The sequence below is a fragment of the Neopsephotus bourkii genome, unplaced genomic scaffold, assembly GCF_033783945.1.
Source record: "Neopsephotus bourkii isolate Nb327-2 ecotype Australia unplaced genomic scaffold, CSIRO-AGI_Nbou_v1 NB_998, whole genome shotgun sequence".
Lineage (NCBI taxonomy): Eukaryota > Metazoa > Chordata > Aves > Psittaciformes > Psittacidae > Neopsephotus > Neopsephotus bourkii.
The window spans coordinates 955,733-974,091 of NW_026901490.1; the positions used below are offsets into that span (position 1 = coordinate 955,733).

Sequence of the window (18,359 nt, forward strand, 5' to 3'; positions counted from 1 at the left end):
TCCTGATGCTAAGTGTCACTAAACTCCCAGAAAGATGAGCTCAGCCCCAAATACTGGCCTGGACTTCAGTGTCATGACTGCTCTTCTTTTAGAGCAGACCATCCTACATTTAAGTCATCAACCTCAGCTTTCTGGCTTAGAACAATCTTCAAAATTAAAAGTATTCTCTTACCCCCTTCTTACACCTCAGAATGCCTTCTTACATTATGTTAAGAAACAGGCAGATCCTTAGGAATGCAGTTAATGGTGCCACATCCATTTACACTACATAAGGATCTACCTTAGCATCCAAGGATGATAATCCAAACCAATAAAATATGCACTACCCTTGTTTTTGACACATGATAATCCAGCCCAATGTAAAAGCTTTCTTTATCCCATGAGATCTAGAATATGTTATTAAAACATACTACCTCATATGTATGGCAAGCAGATTCTTTTTGTCAGCAATCTCTTTAGACCCAAGCACCAAAGACTTTGAGTGCATATTTTATAGAAAGCATAGTTTACAGTAGGATTTTCGTTCAATTTAGGAGCAATCCAAGACTTCAAGGAGAAGAGAAAATATAAACACTTAGATTTGAAGTTAATCTCTTGCTCTATCCTCTTTATAACTGGAGCTACAGAATAAAAACCAGGCTGAACTGCATAACTGAATTGCATTACCAATTGCCACTTCAACAAAAGCCTACAATTTTAATCAAACAGCAGTTTTAACAAAAAGAAACCTTGCTGCTGAATTATTCCCATCCACCAACAAATGCATTCATGGGTCAATTGTGAAAATCTGGAATGGCACAAAAAAAGAATGCACCACATAGTAATGGAATGACACTACACACAACATCAAATCATGCCCCATCACACAAATGACTGAATCTTACCTTCTTCTGACATATAGCAGAAATTTCAGCTGTAAGGGGAAGGCATACAAAACATCAATACAGAATGATGATCCTTCCGTTTTACTATGGCAGCCGTAGGACAATGGACTTGCTGCAAGGAAGTCTCTGAGGCTCAAGTTGTGCTTCCAAATATTATTGAAACCTCTGAGCTTGTTGGACTGCGTGAGTTAGGACACTGTATACTTAGGCCTACTTGCTATTTCTACACTGAAATTTAAAAAACAGCCCTTGTGCATTAAGCATGGTGTGCTCTGCATCACAACCACCTTCTGCCTATGATCCTGCCTCACAACCAGGCACAATACTGTGGCACACTTGTAGGAGACATGGCTCAGATGTGCATACACTTCCTGTGAAGGCTCTCAGGAGGAAAGATTAGTGAATATGGATGAATAATGTAGAAGCAGCCACTCTGTGGCCCATAACTCCACAGTAAAATGTTTGCAGATTCAACCTTTAAGCAGTATTCAGTCTGTTGCCCTGGCAATACCTGATTCAATAAATATAAGTGGCTGAATAAAAAGAAGCACTTCCTTTAAGTAAATAAAAACATTCTCAATATGCATAAGATTTCAACTAAAAGGAGACAGCAAAAAAAAACCTAAACCTCCACTGCTTAAGAATGTTCAGATTGCAGAACAAAGAGAAGAGCATCTTTGTTCTGTCCTTGAAAGAGTTATTTTAGAGAGTATGTGACTGTCCTTGTAAACCCAGGAAACTTTGATTTGTGTGTCAACAGGCTTTGTCTGCATTCTGTAGATAACAAAATACCACACTCTCTCACTGGTCAAAGGACAACGACCGGATCAATGACCGGATCATTGAAAAATATCTTGTGTCCTTTTCTGGTATCCTTTACAGCCTTCTGCTCATAGAATACATATTTAGAGGCTCTAAGAGTCTTTGAATCACTCAGTTTACTGGAAGAACTCGCCCCTTTCTTTGAACATCAGTGTGCACAAATACTTTTTAAAAATTTGGTCCCAAATGTGGATGCTTCAAAATTTGAAAATCTGTTCAACTGTTTTTAACATAAAGACTTGCATGCTACTTTAGATAGAAAATTATTCAGTTTTTCATAGTACTTAAGGACATAAGCAGTATTAAGTACAAACTAGTTTAAAGCACAAGTACTTTAAAAATAATAAAAAAATCTCTTAGAATAGAACATAGAATTTCAAGTAATACAGTATGCAGGAATATCAGTAAGCATGGGGTTGTACAATTATAATTAGATTGTACCTACCCTTACAACACCTCTTACCTTGTGGTAGAAGAACATCAATCAACCATTCACTGTGATCCCTACAAAAATCGTATATCTAATTAGCTTTCCATTCTTTATTTATATATGCTTTTATTTTTGCACAAAGGAAATTTATCTAAACTAATGTGGTAGGACTGACATTATTTTGAAGCTGCTTTTTTACAAACATAGTTTCATAAACTGCAGGCTGTTTTACATTACCTCTCTTTATTGTGCCTATCTTATTACAAAGGCCCATTTCACTGATGTTGATCCACCAAGTTCAAGGCTTTAAAAAATTACTTTTAAGGCATAAATTTATCAAACTAAAACAGCATGTGCTCGTAAAGTCTGACAGCTATGAAATGACAGTGAAGAACAACAGATGAAAATAGAAACTAAAATGTACCAGTTATCACCATCTGTGAGTCCCCTTAGAAGCTATGCTTCTACCAAATTAAATTACTTTTTTTCTGCAGCTTTAAATCAATGCTGACTTAAAAATCTAAGGTGAGATGTAATTGATTTTCCTACCGCTGGTGTGATATAGAGGTGTCAAACTGGGGACAAAAAAATCCCACGTAGTTTCTGAACTATCTGTAATCTTGTCCATTTGAACTCATGACTGGAACTTCCCATGAGTATTAGTGACTTCTAATGTAATGCAAATCAAATTAGCATTTTTTAAATAAAAAAAGAAATGTGAGTTTAATTCATCTCAGGCTGGACAAGCCTGGACCAATTTCAATTCTTTACTCTGTTGCTTCACAACATACCCTAGAGAATATAGGGATATTAAGGATAACAGGAAGGGATTCTACAGGTACATAGCAAATAAAAAACAGACTAGGGAGAACATAGGCCCTCTCAGGAAGCTCTCGGGAGAACTAGCTACACAGGATTTGGAGAAGGCTGAGGTTCTGAATGACTTCTTTACCTCGGTCTTCACTGGCAAATGCTCTGACCACACCACCCAAGTCTTGGAAGGCAGATGCAGGGACTGTGAGAATGAAGACCTTGGGCCCACTGTAGGACAGGATCTGGTTCAAGACCATCTTAAAAATCTGAACGTGCACAAGTCCATGGGACCTGATGAAATCCATCCGTGGGTCCTGAAGGAGCTGGCAAATGAAGTTGCTAAGGCACTGGCCATCATATTTGAAAAATCATGGCAGTCAGGTGAAGTTCCTGATAACTGGAAAAAGGGAAATATAATCCCCATTTTCAAGAAGGGGAAAATGGATGACTCAGGGAATTACAGACCAATCAGTCTCACCTCTGTGCCTGGCAAAATCTTCAAGCAGATTCTCCTGGAAGGCATGCTAAGACCTAAAATCAACAAGGTGCTTGGTGACAGCCAGCATGGCTTCACTAAGGGGAAATCCTGCCTGACCAATTTCGTGGCCTTTTATGATGGGGCTACAGAACTGATGAACAGGGGTAGAGCAGTTGATGTCATCTACCTGGACTTGTGTAAAGCGTTCGACACTGTCCCACATGACATCCTTGTCTCTAAATTGGAGAGACATCAATTTGATGAATGTTGGGACCGGTCTTGTTCAACATCTTCGTCGCTGACATGGACAGTGGGATTGAGTGTGCCCTCAGCAAGTTTGCCGATGACACCAAGCTGTGTGGTTCAGTTGATACGCTGGAGGGAAGGAATGCCATCCAGAGGGACCTCGACACGCTTGTGAGGTGGGCTGATGCCAACCTCATGAAGTTTAACCATGCCAAGTGCAAGGTCCTACACCTGGGTCGGAGCAATCCCAGACACAGCTACAGGCTGGGCAGAGAAGAGATTCAGAGCAGCCCTGCAGAGAAGGACTTGGGGGTGCTGGTCGATGAGAAAATGAACATGAGCCGGCAGTGTGTGCTTGCAGCCCAGAAAGCCAACCGTATCCTGGGCTGCATCAAAAGGAGCGTGACCAGCAGGTCGAAGGAGGTGATCCTGCCCTTTTACTCTGCTCTCGTGAGACCTCACTTGGAGTACTGTGTGCAGTTGTGGTGTCCTCAACATAAAAAGGACATGGAACTGTTGGAGCAAGTCCAGAGGAGGGCCACGAGGATGATCAGGGGACTGGAGTACCTCCCATATGAAGATAGGCTGAGAAAGATGGGGCTGTTCAGACTGGAGAGGAGAAGGCTGCATGGAGACATCATAGCAGTCTTCCAGTATCTGAAGGGGGCCTATAAGGGATGCTGGGGGGGACACTTCATTAGGGACTGTAGTGATAGGACAAGGGGTAATGGGCTAAAACTTAAACAGGGGAAGTTTAGATTGGATATAAGGAGGAAATTCTTTCCTGTTAGGGTGGTGAGGCACTGGAATAGGTTACCCACGGAGGTTGTGAATGCTCCATCCCTGGCAGTGTTCAAGGCCAGGTTGGACGATGCCTTGGGTGGTCTGTTTTAGAGCGAGGTGTCCCTGCCCATGGCAGGGGGGCTGGAACTTGATGATCTTAAGGTCCTTTCCAACCCTAACGATTCTATGATTCTATGATTCCAATAATCCGAAATACAGGTAACAGAAATGTTATGAAGTTTCTGTGAAAGAACGTTCATTGTAACATCCTGCTTTTAGTGACAACTAAAGGATGAGGACACAAAATGTTTCATAAGCAAAAGCTTGTATATTAATGAGGTTCCCATATCATAGTCAATGTATCCACAGTATCCATTCCTTCAGTTATCTTAACTTTGAAACTCATTGCAGCTAACCAGATGCTGATCACGTAGGGTAAATTTCCGCAATCCTTATTCATACTGAGTGGCAATGTGCTCCATGTATTTCAACAGAATTACCTACGTATATTACATGCTAATCATACTGAAATAAAGCCTAATTCCAAAGTTCTCAATTCTGCAGTCCAACTTACTTGATCATTTTCCATCTCTTAATTTACCTACCCTGCAATTCTCTGGCTGCATTCTTCACAAAGATATAGGGGAGGTGGCTTATCCCCCAAAGCCACAGACAAGGATGGATCAATGCACATCTGAAACATACAAAAAAGAAAGAATTATAACATCTTGTTATTGAAGCTTGCTGAAAACATTCAACACATGCTAGGAGAAACAATGCAACACAGTTTTGATGTGTTGAGAATATTTAGTATTCTCAAAGATGGCACTCAGGACCTGGCAGTACAGGATCTCAAATCATTTCTAACAAAGAGAGGGAGGTAACAAATTGAGAGCCTAGAGGAAGAGAACAGCACATATTTCAATATCAGTATTATCACTCTGAAAGACAATTATATTTTGTTATACGTTTACATTGCATAGTCATGAAAAACTTTCACTTTTTGTCTCTTTTTCCAAAGACATTGTCACTTATAGGATCTGTTGTTTATGACAAGGTAATGTAAGTCTATATTTTTTTCTCTCAGTAACACCTCCTTCAGCAAAATCTAATTTTCAGTCATCATAGTCGTTAACTACAAAGCTTAATTCCACTGACAGAATGAAGCCTATGGACCTACAGTTCTCCTGGCTACGTAGGCCCAAACTTTGTCTTTCATTAGCTTTTACCCTTCCACATTAGCCAGTTACAGAAAAGTTACAGTTAGCAGCCACCAGTTTAAGTGTTTTGTAGTACTTAAGGAAAAGCCAAGAAGTAGTTTGCGTAGACAATATCTTAACCACTTAAATTAAGTGCCAAATGTTACTTCTAGAGACAAATGCCTCTTCAGATGTTTCTCATTTATGTAACCAAATTTACATTCATCTTTCCAAGAAACAAGGGACGGCACCTGTAAAAGTTAAGCTAAGAGATCATTGAAAAATATTCATCTGCAAAGCCTGGAACTGTAAATTTCATTGATATTTTGCCCTACTCAGTGATTAGCCTGAATCTAGTGGTCACTACAGCATGAAGGAACACCTTCCAGCTCTTTTTTCCTATGAAAAGGGATCATGGAGAATGACTGGAGTGGGCAGGAAAGTGTCCCTTGCAGGACTTCTGAGATAGGTGTCACCATTATGCCCTATTAGTGGCTTGTGGAAAAGGCTTACTGAAGAACTGTTCAACTAACCTAATTATGTTAGCATATGAATTAATGCCAGGAGATCTGGTTTTATCTACATATTTAACTCAAACCAAATCTAACTAATATGTACACCTAACTGTAGTGTGCTCTGGACTTGACACGTTGTTCTTGCCTCTGCCATCAAATTGCACTGTGATCCCAGTCAAGCCATTTTACTTTGTTACCCTGTGTATAAACAGGAAAGATACCATTTACCTCCCACAAAGAAGGGTGAAGAAGAGGTAAACCACGATTTGCTATTTACTTTAGGACACATTCCAAGAAAAGGATCAGCCAGAGTGGGTGCATCACTGTATGACCTAACTCAAGATACTAAGGTGACCATGTACCCACATGACTGACACGTTTCCTGTATATAGTAATATTTGTGCACATAGTTACACACATAGGTGTTCAGGATAATATTTACATGGATTAGCCAGAAGCTGTCTTACAATTTTTTAAAGTATTCCGCAACCATGCTCAAGTTTAATAACAAGAATTGGCTCACAATAGTTGGAGGAAACATCCCACTTTGCTTTAGGCAGCCAAAGAACATATTCATAAAGTTCTGGCCCCCTAGGTCTCAACAGGCTTTACTATTTCCCTTAGCTCCTGCTCTTGGTCACCTGTACACAACCAGAGCATATGGCTGGGGTCAAAGTGCAACCTCCTATCCCCAAGATAGTGGGTTTGACCCCTGAAGAGATAGCAGTACCTTCACAGCTGGTTTGTTAATTGCATTATGGCACTCAATGTGCTGGCAATGAATAGGATTCCAGGCTGCAAAATCAAAACATAGCTGATTAATATATGGACAATATATATTTATATTCTTTGTGTCTAGTAATATCAACTGAGAACAAAGATCCCCAGTACTAAGTACTATACAAATGCAAGAGAAGATACAGCCATTCCTCAGAAAGATGCTATATGGGATGCCCACAGGTCAAAATGCCAAGCAACTGCAGATAATACTCATCCCATTCTGGGATAAATTAACAGAAAATTTATATACAGGAAAACCATTCCAGTCTACCCAGTGCTAGGCTAGTAACAATTCAGGTGGAATACCATGCTTAGTTTACAGGCCTGCTTGCATGAAAGAAGTGATGCAGTCCAGTACAACAAAAATAATTAAAAAAATAAAATCAAGAATATGTATCAACCCTTCAAGGGAAAGCTTTAGAGCAGATCAGACAAACATGTACCAGGAACATTCAGATGTACTTGGGTTAGTCTTGGGGATCTTGTAAAGTCCATTCCAATCCTTCATTTTTATTATTTAAAATGACACATTCTGGTCCAGAAATTTTAAAAGAGAACAAAACATATCCCATATGACAGAGATTATTTGAAACAGGCTGAGACAGGCAAAGAGGAAAAGCAAGTTATCATAGAAGCCCAATCCCCTCAATATCACTGGGGAGTCAGTAGACAGAGGACTCTATGACTCGCCTATTCAGCTCCAGCTGCACTGATGCCTTTGTCTCTTATTTTCACTCTATAATCAATTTTGAGAACTTATCCATTTACTGACTGCACCTGATCGTTTCTGACAGTAACACCCAGATAAGGAGCCTTAGCAACAGCAGCAGTGATAGCTGCTGACACAACAAAAGCAACCAAAGCAGTAATTGAAAGGAACACAAGCCAGAACCCTTGTGGGGCCAAGGCGGCGGTTTCACAGCTCATTTGGAGCACTGTATTTATTTATTCTCCTGTTCTGGTTTAGCTACTATCAGGAGTAACATAACATGTTTACTAGCCACAATTACAGTTTTTATTTGTTATAACATCTTTTGAAATTACAGAGAAATAGATATTGTATACACTTATGAAAGTACTAACAAAAAATACCAATACATTGTAGAACTGTAAACATGTGAAACTGACACACTTCTCATCACTTCCTTTATACTTATTTTGGCCTACACAAAACAGTTGCACTGACCTGTGTACTGCAGTCCTCTGTACTCACTGATTGCCCCAGGAGGTTTTAAATTGGGCCAATAGTGAAATAACATTTGTACTGCTGGAGGTTTAACTTGAGATGGTCCATAAGCTATAACGTATAACAAATCCTAAGGAAAGACACATACAACTTGTTTATTTTGCAAGGTAACAAAACATAGTTCAATACATATAGTGTCCAAAGATACCCAAACACACAAAATATATACATTTCATACTCTACCAACATCCTTCGTATGCTCTTACAGGTAGACCAGATGACTAAATTCAACAATATGTTCACAATTGGCTTCAGTGTTGGTTACCACCCACCCTGCATAGTGTACTCATACAGAGCAAATGAAGCCCCTGTGTAGCCATGGAGCAAAGAGGTGTGACAGAGATAAATAACTGGATCCAGATGAGATTCAGGCTAAGATAACACTTACAAACAATCCTTGTAAACGTTCAGTCCCACATGAACTGAGTGGTCATTATTAAAATTTCTGCTAATTGGAGTCACAACCACACAGTATTCAGGAAACAGCTCTGTTCTACAAAACATGGCGCTGCTTCTGTAAACGGAAAATCAGAGGGACCTTCCCCTCCATAATCTAGAAGGAGGATGGGGTAAAAAGATAATTTATAACTTCTTGGCACACAGTCAGTTCAATTTTCAAGCCATCTGGTTTTCATTACTATCCAAATACAGTTATTTCCACAAAGTATATATGACCATAAACTTACTTTCCACACTTCTTGCTTATATTTCATGAGGCATTCCAATAACTGGCAGTGATACACTGAGAGAGAAAAGACAGTATAGACTGAAATGGAAAATGAAGTTACAGAAGGGATGTAATTTGCTGATTGGCTTTGTTTTGTCCATCCAAAACTCTATACCTAATTTAATTATTTTTTTTTAATTTTTAAAGGGTTTGGTGAAGAATCATTGCCTTGAGAGTCATCACAAAATATCAGAAATTAAATATTCATAACTTGTTTCTGTCAAGGAATGCAGTAAGATAATGACCATTATCAGCACACAGCTTTTTGCACAGCAATAGAGATCTTTTTTTCCAAGACATCTAGTTTAAGAATATCTGCTAAATCACTTAAACTTTATCCCTCTGGCACAATGTAAAAGTAAAAGCATAACAGAATGATACATGGCAATGTATCTTGTCTTGTATAACAAAGGTTTGTATACCAAATTCATTATAGTTTTGTTGAGCCTGTATCCATCAATACCAGTCTTCTTTGAAAAAACAGTATCAGTTGTGAACTGGGTGGGAAATTAATCGTAGTATAAGACAATCTGTTACTACGAATTTCTGTAGTCACAGTTAGTGGGGATTTCTCTCCAACACTGAAGTTATATATCATAGAATGTTTTGGGTTGGAAGGGATCTTAAAGATCATCTAGTTCCAGCCCTCCTGACACAGGTAGGGCCACCTTCCACTAGACCAGTGGAACTTTCCAACCAACTTTCCCAGCTTTGCTCAAAGCCCTGTCAAACCTGGACTTGAGCACTGGCCAGGGATGGGGCAGCCACAGCTTATCTGGACAACCTGTCTCAGCGCCTTATCACCCTCACAGGGAAGAACTTTTTTCCTAATGTCTAATCTGAATCTACACTCTCAGTTTAAAGCCATTCCCCCTTGTCATCACTACACAAAAAGTCCCTCTCCAGCTTCCTTGTAGATCCCCTTTAGGCACTGGAAGGCTGCTCTAAGGTCTTGTGGAGCCTTCTCTTCTCCAGGCTGAACAAGCCCAGTTCTCTCAGTCTGTCTTCACAGGAGAGGTGCTCCAGCCCTCTGAGTATCTTCATGGCCTCCTCTGGACTTGCTCCAACAAATATCAACCCTATTTTCTGATGTCAAGCAATAGTAAACAGAATCTCCAATCCTGGACCAAATCCTGTTTCTTCATCACAATGAGATCTCTTATCTATATAATGATGCTCTGAAATTCCAGTTTTGACTAAAATCACTTATTTTTCATTCTATGTTGCATGGTGAGGCAGATTTTTCCCATCAGCTGAACTTTTCTGATTGCATTTCACGACTCATGGTTTTAGAGAGAATGATGCACATTTACACATACCCGGGTTTGATGTGTACTGCATTGCAATCATTAGCATTGATGATGCAGACAGATTGACATGTGCTGGAACACCTTCTCTTTTTGAGGATCCCACTTAAAAGAAAGGAATAAAAAAAATGTGTAAGGAGGAAAATTAAGCAAGAATAACATACAACTGATTCCAACTGATGCAAATAAAAATTCCTAAGGTACCATGTCTTCAAGAAAAAGAAAACCAAACACAGTCCTAGATTGGAGGGGTGAAACCTTTTTTCTACTGGAAGAGAAACACGACTAAGAATACAGTGTTGTTTCACAGAACATACACCTGGTGATCTTCTCAGGCCCTCTCCTCCAGAACCCACAGACTAGTCAAAATAAAGCCACTTGTATAGTCAAGTGCACCTAGGGCTTCAATTGTAGGAAAGGTTAGGATGAGGTGGAAGCTAAAGTAACAAGATAAATGGAAAGCCTGCTGTTGAGGCATACTGATAAAGGGTTGGGGCTGGTGGTAGCTGCTGGCTGTTGTATGGTATAGATTACTTCTTAGGCAGCACATGGTATGAATTCAAGTTATAGCTACATACCAGAAAACCTAGACCCCTTGTTATGTGAACTGTGTCAAGACAATGATAAACACTGGTACTGAAATGCAGCTGAGCTGTAGCTTTGATCTCACACATAAAGTAGCTAGAGTTCCTTCTGGTCTCCTATGTATCAGTTACTATCAAATGGTGTACTTTGAAAGATACTGCAGTGTAGGTGTTTATTTGCTGAACTATAACATGGCAATATGGCTTTGAAGGCAACCTCCTACACAGAGATGTGGCATGTATCTTCCCATCCATACTCACAGAACTTTCCCAGGCCTGGCTGCCAGGACCCAAATACCAAGCATCTGGAATAGCAGCACAGAACTGTAGCTACCACTTCAGTGAGATGCTTTCATCCCTTCTACCTGGCTCTCCAGCTGCTTACACAATCTCTTACATCCTCCCTTTCAGTTTGATTCAGAGCTGAACATGATGGGAAGGAAAAGTTCTGCACTCATCTTGTAAAGGGGCATATTATTCCTGGTGAGGAAAGACTAGGATACCAATTAAAAGAGCACTCGACTGGAAAAGAAGGGAAGGGGAAATGGAGAATTTCGCTCTTCTATCCTGTACTTCTTCACATGACCCAACATTACTCTGTCTGTCTTTGCTGCACTTCTTTCATTCATTTTTGAATTTCATCCACAAACATAAGAGTCCCCAAGTTATTCCAGCAAAGTCTAGTTGTATGGATTTAAACTTCAAAATACTCATCACCTCTAACTTGATAATTAAAATGTGGCCATCAACAGACAAGTAGGACATGGTACTAGAAACCAAATTTAAAGAGCAGCAGACTGGTTTTATACAGAGATCCAACCAAAAATGTTGGAGGAGAAAGGCAGCATGACAAAGGTTGCTCCCATGATCTATCAACAAGGGCAGTTGAGGAATAGTATCTACTTAAGTAAACCAAGGATTTGCTCAACCAGTTGTTTTGGAGACTACTTTTACAGTTCTGAAGACAGACAGAACAGGGTAAGTCACCTACATCTGCTGGTTTTTGAAAGGTAACAGTGATGGAAGAAAAAGGAGTTAAATGCAATATTCTATTCTTAACCCAAAGAGAACCTAATGCACAGAGGTATGAAATATTTCTTAGTCATTTTAATTTGTATACTGTTATTAGACCTGCCAAAGGTAACAAACAAAACATCACTGCAATGTCTTACAAGGGACTATTTACATGGGGAAACTGATGTACACAAGAGCAAAGGAATTTCTCCAAGATCACTGACTGGTAGATCCAGAGAACATAGATGATAAATTTCCATAAAATCTTAATCTCAAAACACTGGACCATTCTTCTTTCCATGTTCTAAGCATCCTATACATGCTTAAATGACATCAGTGTTAATCTCTACAGAAGTTATTCATGTTTTTCCATGAAGGTCTGGAATACAGATGAGGAGAAAACATTCTCACAGAATCATGGGATGGTTGATGTTAGAAGGAAACTCTGGAGATTGCACCCTTCCCACCCCTCTGCTCAAAGAAAGTCAACTAGAGCAGGTACTCAGGATCATTTGTGTCCTGAGCATCTGCTACGATGGAGAATCTGCAACCTCTCTGGCAAACTCTTCCAATGTTTCATCACCCACAGAGTAAAAGGCTTGCTGGTTAAAAGTGACTTTTAATACTGATCCTAATGCTTACATCTGCTGAACATGGCTAAGTGTCTTGCTTCTACTGAAATCTTATCAAGCTTTTTTATCTTTATCTTATTTTTACCTGTACACAGACAAGCATTCAGAACACTCCTCAGGACTCACATTGTGCAGGGATTATGAAATTACAGAACCATGTGACACCCTCAAGGGGGGGAGAAGGAAAAAAAAAAAAAAAAAAGGAAAAAAAGGCAGGCACTGTCAGATTCAATCTTAACACTTATGGATAGGAGACATTACAGGCACAGCTATTTAGCACAGAACTCAAAGAATAAATGCCAAGAGAGGGAGAAAGAAGAATCAGAAATTCATCACAGCACCATTACATTGAGAAGAGTCATTATTTTACATCCAGATATAGTTCAGATCATAGAATCATAGAACAGTTTGGGTCAGAGGGGACCTTAAAATCATCTAATTTCTAGCCCCCCTGCCATGGGGCAGGGAAACCTTTCAGTAGGCCAGGTTGCTAAAAGCCCCACCTAACCTAGCCATGAATGCAGATGCAAAAATTACGTATGTTACTATTACAGCTATCATTTCAGGAGCAGTTTGCCCACTGATTCTATATTCGCACTGAAAGTTCTATGAGTCTGAAAACAGCGTATTTCTTAAATAAGCTAAACTTAAACCTTTAAGTCAAGCAAGAATTCACACAGTAACACAGCATAATAAATCGATATTATAGAATTATTTTCCACATGAAATTATTTTATATCTATGCATACATACAGTAGATTGATGTCCCATTATAATTCTATGACAGATCAAACATTTACTCCTACAGTCTGATAGCAATGCACCATGTTTTCGCAGACGTAACAATACTAGAATGAGTTCTACTTACATATAGCCATAGGCAGAAAAGATGTGCTGAGATACTCTATAATATCCTTGTGCAGAAATGGAGGAAAGGTAGCTAGTGTTGAAATCATTGTATAGGGTAAAGTACTCAAAATATCATCATTGAGAAAAGGAAGTAAGCACGTAGTAGTGTAAAAAATTGACTGCCCAAGATCTGTTGAATAAAATGACATAAATACAGAATCATTACAGTAGAAAAATAATTATGACTGTGTACTTTTCATCTTACAAAACTACTGAAAAATTTAATTTTAATTCAAGTTTTCCCTCAAAGTAATTAGAGAAGCTAATCACTATAGACAAGAGACTTCACCCACCATTTTTAAGCCCCTCCTAAAACGGAGGGAAACAGCTGTTCAATACTGAGAGGAATAAATGGAATATTAATACTACAGCTAGTAAAATGATTAAAATCAATGTTGACTTTAATCACATACTGATTAACATACAATGGTCTGCATTTAAGCACAGGTATTAGAGTCAGAATTTGATGTGTACTTTGGTACTGAAAGGCCTGCTTTTGCAAAAAAACATTCTAGCCTTTATCAGTTATAGACAAATATGTTTTTTATCTTAATTACCCTCAGGAGAGCTGCAAAGTACCCTCCACAGAGAACTACAGGAAGTGTCCCTGTATGTTTCAAACAGGATGCAAATTAAACTATGGATCTTGTTTTCCTGGCAAGTCACTGAGGCCAAAAATGGCCAAAGCTTAAAAGAAAAGAAGTATTTACCAAGAATTTACATAATTATTCTAACTAATCATACTGTAATTCTTTGGAAGGAATACTTAAGAATAGGGGTGACATTTCAAGATCCAGAGGGAAGGGATAGGTTCTTGTGTATCTTAGCACTGTAGAATCTATACCATCTTCCAAATGAGGAGTTGATCTGGGGCCAACAGCCCACTGAGAAAGGTTACACAACTTACTGAACCCCAAGTCTGAACCTGTAGGATGATCTCAATGCATCAGAAGGCCTTTCCCTTGCATGAGAGGAACTCCTTTTGCAACTCTGTGTTGTGGTTTAACCTTAAATATGTCACACAGGCCTTCAGCCTCATCTGTGCAACTAGTATGATTCAAAACTGGCCCTGTAGTGCTCAGAGATCTGTAGCTGTAAATGTCATGAGTCACAGTAAGAATTAAAATTAGCACTCCATTCCAGTGGTTCTACTAAGTCTAGGCAAGGCCCAGTGCAGACCCTTAATGCTAAGAAGTACTGCTCTCTTGCAATACATATTTACCAGTTAAGCACTGAGAACACTGCATGAAAGCTCAGGAAGACCTGGCACACCATTTGTACTTACCCAAACAACACTGTTTGTTCTGATTAAAAAATATATATACTTCCTTTAGTCAAATGCTAAGCTGAGGGAGAAATAAATGACAAGTTGTATTGCAAAATTCTCCATACACAGAACCATAAAAAATAGCAAGTGACTTCCCCTTACCCCAAGCATGAGTCAACCAAATTATTCCTGGCAGATATTTATCGAAACTGTTCTTAGAATTCCGCAGGACTGTTCACTCCTCCTGGTAATTAACCCTGGTGCTTAACCATCTTTATCATAAAAAGGCCTTTCTTTTTTTTTTATTTCCATTGCTGCAATTTAAGCTTATAATATCTTATCCTGATCACTTGCAACCACAAACAGTTTCAGTTACTTTATTTCTCATGGCAATATTTGTATATAGCAATATTTGTATAATCACGTCTCACTTTCATTTTTCTCTAAGCTGGACAAACCATGTTCTTTCCATTTTTCCTCACTGCTCACACCTTCTAGACCTCAGATCGTGCTTGTTTATTTTTCCTGGACTTCTCACAAATGTTCCATGTCTTTCTCTAAGCCAGATGGACAAATATGAGAATTTTACTCCAGCTGAGGCCTTGCTTGGGCTGTTACACAAAGCACCTGTTTATATATTGCTAGAAGAATATTAATATATGTTAGTGACTTATGGTCTGCCTCTGATCTACTGTAATGCTCAGACCATTCTGCAGTACGGTTTTCAAGCTAGTATTTCCCCCGTTTCATTTCTGCCTTTGATTTCTCCTGCTTAAACATAGTATTTTACATTTCTCCTTTGAAGATGTTTGAAAACAGAACACTATTTGCCAAGACTGTTTTGAATCACATATCTTTCACACAAAGGATGTGATATTCGCCATCTTGATAAGCCCTGCAAATCAAAGTGCTGTCTCATTTCTATCAGCCAAGTAAAAAAACATAAAGTATTTGGTAACACTAGACCCAGCACAGACACCTGTAAGACCCCCACCTGGAATACTCCTCCAGCTGACAAGAGCTGCTGGCAATTACTCATGGAGCGTTTTCCTCCCTCAAATGGGGGAACGTATGTCCCATATTGCCTATTAGGATGTTAAGTGACACAGCAACAAAAGCCTGACCAAGGACAGGAAAACCCCACCAGAAGAGTCAGAACACTGCCATAAAAAGAAATTATGTTTGCTCACTGTTATTTGCTCTTTACAAGTCTGCATTGGTTGTTAATTATCATCATGTTATCTATTTAGAAAAATATTCGTTTGATAATTACATTTCCCATTTCTAGAAATTGAAGTCCACAAGTCTATAATTTGCCAGAAGCCTCCTTTGCAAGATAATGCCATTTCCTAGTGCAGTAGTCTTTGATTCAAAACATGCTGTTGCCAACCCAAAAAGAATTCAGCATTTAACAAAAACGACTTTCCTCTTAAAGAATTTCAGATTGACACCCTTTCTATACTGAACGATGTAAGTAATACATTTTCACTGATAACACGGTGAAAAATAATATTTGGCTAATGTAACACAGGGAGAATACTGGGCTCCTGAATGCCACTATACAAAGCCACAGACTAACACAAGCCAGTCACAGAAAAATCTTGCAATTAACCAATTCAAAACATAAGGAAATACAGCTTTTCTGTAAATCAGACAGAGATAATCCTGTGTTTTTACCCAATAATATTTTAAAGCTGTCTCAAATCACCATTAACATTTCTTCCTCAAACAAATGTATACTATATTCTATTTAGAGATGGACCTTCACCAAAACACTCAATCTGCATATTTATTATAGGCCAGATACACATCTGCAAGCAATTTGTGCCTATTTAAGAGACGCCCCAAAAGAACCAGTCTGAAGATATCACAACAGATTAAAATTCAAAATCCATTTTTTTTAGATACAACTGTATTTTTTTTGTTACATACCGTTGTATTTTAGTTACATACCACCAACGTATCACTAAAAATCAGACAACCTAAGAATTCAAAGCCAAATCCACAGTTAGCAAAAAGCATCTTTTATTTAAGAAAGTCAACCGAACACTTGGATATAACGTATCCCAGAAGATTTGAATTCCAGATCCAGGTCAGTTTAGGCCCATCTCTTCTACTGCATTTATGTATCATTCACGGATTCACAGCACTGAAGTTAAGTGTACTGGAAGGGTTCAAGGGCCTGCTTACCATGTTGACCATGTTGTAGCAAGGGAACTAGATCCAGCAGTGTCACCAGTGTCACGTAAAGTCCTTGATAGTCCAAAGATGGGTAGTCTGATAACTGAGCATCACGACTTTGCTGGCCACGTTCAGATGGAGCATCTCGCAGGACGCTGTAAAGGAGGGAGCGAGTAACAGTAGGGTTGATGGAACTGACCTGTGGTCTTAGAGATGGGGTGAGTGGGAATGGCACAGGAAAAAGACACATGGTCATGGGCACTGTCAAATTGGAGGCATCTTGATTCTCCTTCTTCCCTGTGCGGGACAAAATGCTGTTGGGGGGACAAAGAAAAAAAAGAGACAACAAAGACACAAAGAACAGCACATTACATTGAAATGACACTATAAAACAAATAATAAAAGACCAGATACATCCCACATAAGATGCAATCATTACCAAAACCAGTGTGTCTACAAATCTAGCAACTATTCACTTTCATGCTTCAAGGGAAGAGAATTAAAAATTAACATCTAGGAAAATTTCATTGCATCTCATGTGTTATCTGGTTCATAAGGAGCAAAAATATAAAATGCATGTTTCAGTGCCCTACCCATGTTTCACAGTTAAGAAAAAATCTGAGCAGTTCAAGTGTTTGCTATGGAAAAACAGCTGTGTCAAAATAGGCTGGTATTTTGCTCCAAGATTGAGAGATTTATTTCCTCCTCCTCCCCCAACCCCATAATCTTTTGAACCGACTGACTGAAAACATGCAAAATATAGGTGTGGCACTTGCAGAAACATGTTTTAGCAAAGAATAAACATGTGTGTTTATTAAGAGAGTCTTAAAAATCACATGTTTATTGCATTAAAATAATGTCTGTATGTATTTTATGATACTGTTTCATGACCACTCACTCAGTATCATTTGAGATAATGAAGTTTAAACAGGCACATGGATTTAGAAATAATATAATATTTCTAAAATGTTAACTAAACTACATTTGTAAAAGTTATAAAATAATATATAGTAGATGGTCTTTAGCATATGTTTGTGAGCTAATGATAATGGTTGTTTATGTGTGGTTTTAATTTTTCCCATGTTTAGGGAGGAAACATTTTACTTTATGAATACAAACACTCCTTGGGTAAATAGTTACCTTCATAAAATCTAAGGGCTAAGCAAGCAAGACCAATTATGTAACTGCAGATCAGACAGTATGTTACCATACATTCCTGCTGTTACTTACGTTATTATTCAACAAAACTCACTATAAACTAAAGGAGAGATAATTTCAGAAAAATACAAAGGATTTAGTGGGAATCAAAATAGAACCTATACGACAACCAGCTTGTTATGTTGCTTTAAGAATGTTGAAAACATGGTTGTAAACACGTTAATTTGATTTATGTTAAAAAAACCCCAAAACACTATTTTAAATAGAAATGAATTGCAGTGTTATATTTTAGTTATCAGGTAATTACAGGGTGAGTTCATAATCTTGTGCCTATAAAGCATAATAGACCTTCTAAATATATTAAACCACACACAATGCTGCTCG

General features: G+C 38.6%; 1 protein-coding gene across 14 annotated transcripts in view; it reads right to left on the minus strand.

The window, feature by feature from the left end:
* The window catches only part of UNC79 (unc-79 homolog, NALCN channel complex subunit), a 112,432-nt gene that overhangs the window by 83,633 nt on the left and 10,440 nt on the right, over positions 1 to 18,359 (minus strand). For 10 of the 14 annotated variants that reach the window (XR_009726474.1, XM_061359875.1, XM_061359879.1 and 7 more), the window contains exons 3-11: positions 16,827 to 17,131; positions 13,329 to 13,499; positions 10,243 to 10,335; positions 8,883 to 8,938; positions 8,137 to 8,266; positions 6,901 to 6,965; positions 5,062 to 5,150; positions 2,170 to 2,210; positions 885 to 913 (exon numbers count right to left, since the gene is read on the minus strand). Coding sequence is in view for 13 of the 14 variants with exons in the window: in XM_061359875.1 (XP_061215859.1) it covers positions 885 to 913; positions 2,170 to 2,210; positions 5,062 to 5,150; positions 6,901 to 6,965; positions 8,137 to 8,266; positions 8,883 to 8,938; positions 10,243 to 10,335; positions 13,329 to 13,499; positions 16,827 to 17,131 (979 nt within the window). In the remaining variant the exon portion in view is untranslated. Of the gene's footprint in view, positions 1 to 884; positions 914 to 2,169; positions 2,211 to 5,061; positions 5,151 to 6,900; positions 6,966 to 8,136; positions 8,267 to 8,882; positions 8,939 to 10,242; positions 10,336 to 11,075; positions 11,689 to 13,328; positions 13,500 to 16,826; positions 17,132 to 18,359 lie in introns of those variants that run through there. The other 4 variants (XM_061359878.1, XM_061359882.1, XM_061359883.1 and 1 more) reach the window with 4 other exon arrangements.